General features: G+C 44.0%; 1 protein-coding gene across 1 annotated transcript; it reads left to right on the forward strand.

Moving 5' to 3' along the window:
- Window positions 1-526: 526 nt before the first annotated feature.
- On the forward strand, window positions 527-1,122 carry LOC112650391 (interferon alpha-1/2-like). The gene has a single exon (XM_025433117.3). It carries the CDS (start codon window positions 527-529, stop codon window positions 1,100-1,102), a length of 576 nt encoding a protein of 191 aa, XP_025288902.3. The 3' UTR covers window positions 1,103-1,122.
- The last annotated feature ends 1,926 nt before the right edge of the window (window positions 1,123-3,048 follow it).

Genomic DNA, 3,048 nt, shown 5'->3' on the forward strand with positions numbered 1-3,048 from the left:
CGTATCAGAAATCATGTACCTATCAGTACTCGATGGGTCATTCTTCAACGTTGGCCATCCCATTCCACGTCGTTAGCCTGACAATGGCCTTCATGTTTATCAGGGTTAGACATCCTTAACCCTGCTTCGCCTTCACATGAGAAGGGTGAACCGACACGGGGTTGTGTATGTACAAAGTTCAGATAGGAGCAGATAGGGACATACACTGTACTCTAGAGACAGTGCATCCGGGTCCGGAACTTTTCTGGATGATGCGTGAAAAGCCAATCCAGAAGACTCTGGAGGCAAGGGCAGTCATGACAAGCACGCCCATGTAGTTGGGAAACAGTGCTCTAGAGCCAGTCGAAAGTGCATCATAAAGGAAAGCAAAAAGAGAAGTAGGAAGTGAGGGAGACGTTCAGAAATGGAAAACGCGTCTGTTGCCTACTTAAGCCCCACACACGAGGGAAGATGCTCAGAGAAGCTGAAGCCGCGGTTCCCACACTTGCCCAGCGCAGCCAGGCCCACAGCCCCTGCAGGATCCCCGATGGCCCTGCCCTGCTCCTTCTTGGTGGCCCTGGTGCTGCTCAGCTGCCACTCCCTGTGCTGTCTGGCTTGCCACCTGCCCGACACCCACTGCCTGCGCAACTGGAGGGTCCTGACGCTCCTGGGACAGATGAGGAGACTCTCCGCCGGCCCTTGTGTCAATTACACCAATGACTTTGCCTTCCCCAAGGAGCTGTTTGATGGCCAGCAGCTCCAGGAGGCGCAGGCCCTCTCTGTGGTCCACGGGATGACCCAGAACGTCTTCCACCTCTTCTGCATGAACATGTCCTCTGCTCCTTGGAACATGACCCTCCTGGAGGAATTGTGCTCGGGGCTCTCTGAGCAGGTGGATGACCTGGATTCCTGTCTCCTGCAGGAGGCAAGGCTGGCCGAGGCCCCCCTCCTGCATGAGGACTCCACCCTGAGGACCTACTTTCAAAGGATCTCCCTCTACCTGCAAGACAAGAACCACAGCCCGTGTGCCTGGGAGATGGTCCAAGCAGAAATCGGGAGATCCTTCTTCTCCTCCGCATTCTTGCAAGAAAGAATAAGGTGGAAGAAATCAGACCAGGTTTAACATGGAAATGATTCCCTCTGACAAATAATATCACACTTACCCTGTTCTGCTGTTGAAAGACTCATTTCTGCTGTAACGGTGACTTGAACAGAATGAATATGTCAAGTGTTTTCAGAAATATTAAGGACATGTCAACTGTACCAATACTAGTCGACAGGTGACCATGGTCTTGTCTGTTTATATATTTAAATATTTATTTATGCAATTATTTATAAGATTTATATCTTCTCATATTATATATGCATCTTTACGTGGCAGCAATATAATAAAATATGTTCTATATTTAATAAGTTATCAATTTCCTTCTTTATTGAATTTTTAGTACAGGAAGTGTTTTGAAAGGCTATCACAAAGTCTAGTTTTACTACCTGATTGAAAACTGGCTGGTGGAGTGCTTTGACCCCTCATGTTACATTAACATCAGAAGTGTTGACTGACTTCTTCTACGATAAATTATCTATTTCCTTTAGAATATAGGATATGATAAATACAGTTCCTGGTGTCTATATCTTTGATTGCTATAGGGATAGAAAACTAAAAACAATCCTCATAGTTAGTCTCACAGTGAAGAAGTGAAAGAAGTGAATTCTCTTACTGATTCTAAAACAGAGAATGTCAGGAAATACACATAAACCTGTGGACTCTCTTGGTAGACATGGAAGCACAAACGCCCAGTGTCAGGGGAGAGGTGAGCTTGCATTAGGCAAGAAACACTATGGCTGAGGTCTGTATCTAGCAGGGGAAAGCCCGAAACAGAGGTGGCCATGGGGGGAGACAGTGTAGTGTGAGAAGAAGACATGAATGTAGTTCTGAGGATCTTCATCTATCAAAGGGAGGCCGGAGAAGAGCCACAAAGGAGACAGTGGAATCATGGCCACACAGTGTACTGACAAGAGAGAATGGTGCTGAATGTATTTAAGGAAATAAATGTGCTTAGAAGAACAAAGTGGATTCATGGAAGTTGTAGGTTGAATCTGCCCACTATATCAGAAAAGTTGAAGTCACTGCTGACCTTCCTGAGTGTAGATTTGGTGGGTGAATAAGCAGAAATTAGTGCCTCTGAAGTACAGAAGAATATAGTGTAGATCTGAGAGTAATGGTGTTAGTATTTCTGTGCTTACTTTGCCCTTTTATGCCATATGTCTTTTCTGAGTGAATTCATGGAACTGATGTTCTGGTAAATCACCTCAATGTGTTTCATATTGTATTTATTTAGAATCAAGACTTAACTACATACAATGGTTATCCTGTCTTGGTCATTTCTAACTTGTAAATATGCAAACTGTTCATCTTTAAGAATTCACGAGGCAGAAATAGATAACTCATCAATCCTTCATCACTTTATCTCGTACCACCCAAAATAATGTTCCTAAAAATACCGCCTTTATTTAGGTTACTTAATTCATCATTGTGACCCTGGTTTACTACAGCGCATGATACCATAGTTCTTTTTCAAAGAGAGTTTGATATAAGAATTCTTTTATGTTACTTGCTGGTAATTGTTCCTAATGTTATGAATCACAATTTTGGTGGATCCCCAAATGAGAAAATTCTCATGGCCAGAAAGACTGAAGACTTTCTTCAATAATGAGAGTGGGAAGTTGGGTTAAGCATTCTCTTTCTTTCTCAAAGTAAAGCAAGGGAAAAAAATGAAGTCAGCTAAAAATACATGAATCATAGAAATCCGTAGAGCAAGAGCGAGTTCTGTATAATGCAGAACTACTAACAGATTTAACACTTATAACAGAATATTGTGAATATTAACTGAACTCATGGACTTCAAAGGTGCCTACATTGCATCTTTGTTGGGCTGGCGAGACTGGGGACCTCAAAAGGGCCGACCCCAGGCCAGCAACCTCCCAATAAGGCCCTCTTGCCGCCTTACCCTAACTTAGCACACAAAGACCCCTAACCCTTGCCCTAATCGGAATGCCACCCTGCCCCCA

This window comes from Canis lupus, chromosome 11 (assembly GCF_003254725.2).
Source record: "Canis lupus dingo isolate Sandy chromosome 11, ASM325472v2, whole genome shotgun sequence".
Lineage (NCBI taxonomy): Eukaryota > Metazoa > Chordata > Mammalia > Carnivora > Canidae > Canis > Canis lupus.

Coding starts and splice junctions, on each gene's coding strand:
- LOC112650391 (XM_025433117.3), top strand. CDS start 527: ATGGCCCTGCCCTGCTCCTTCTTGGTGGCCCTGGTGCTGCTCAGCTGC.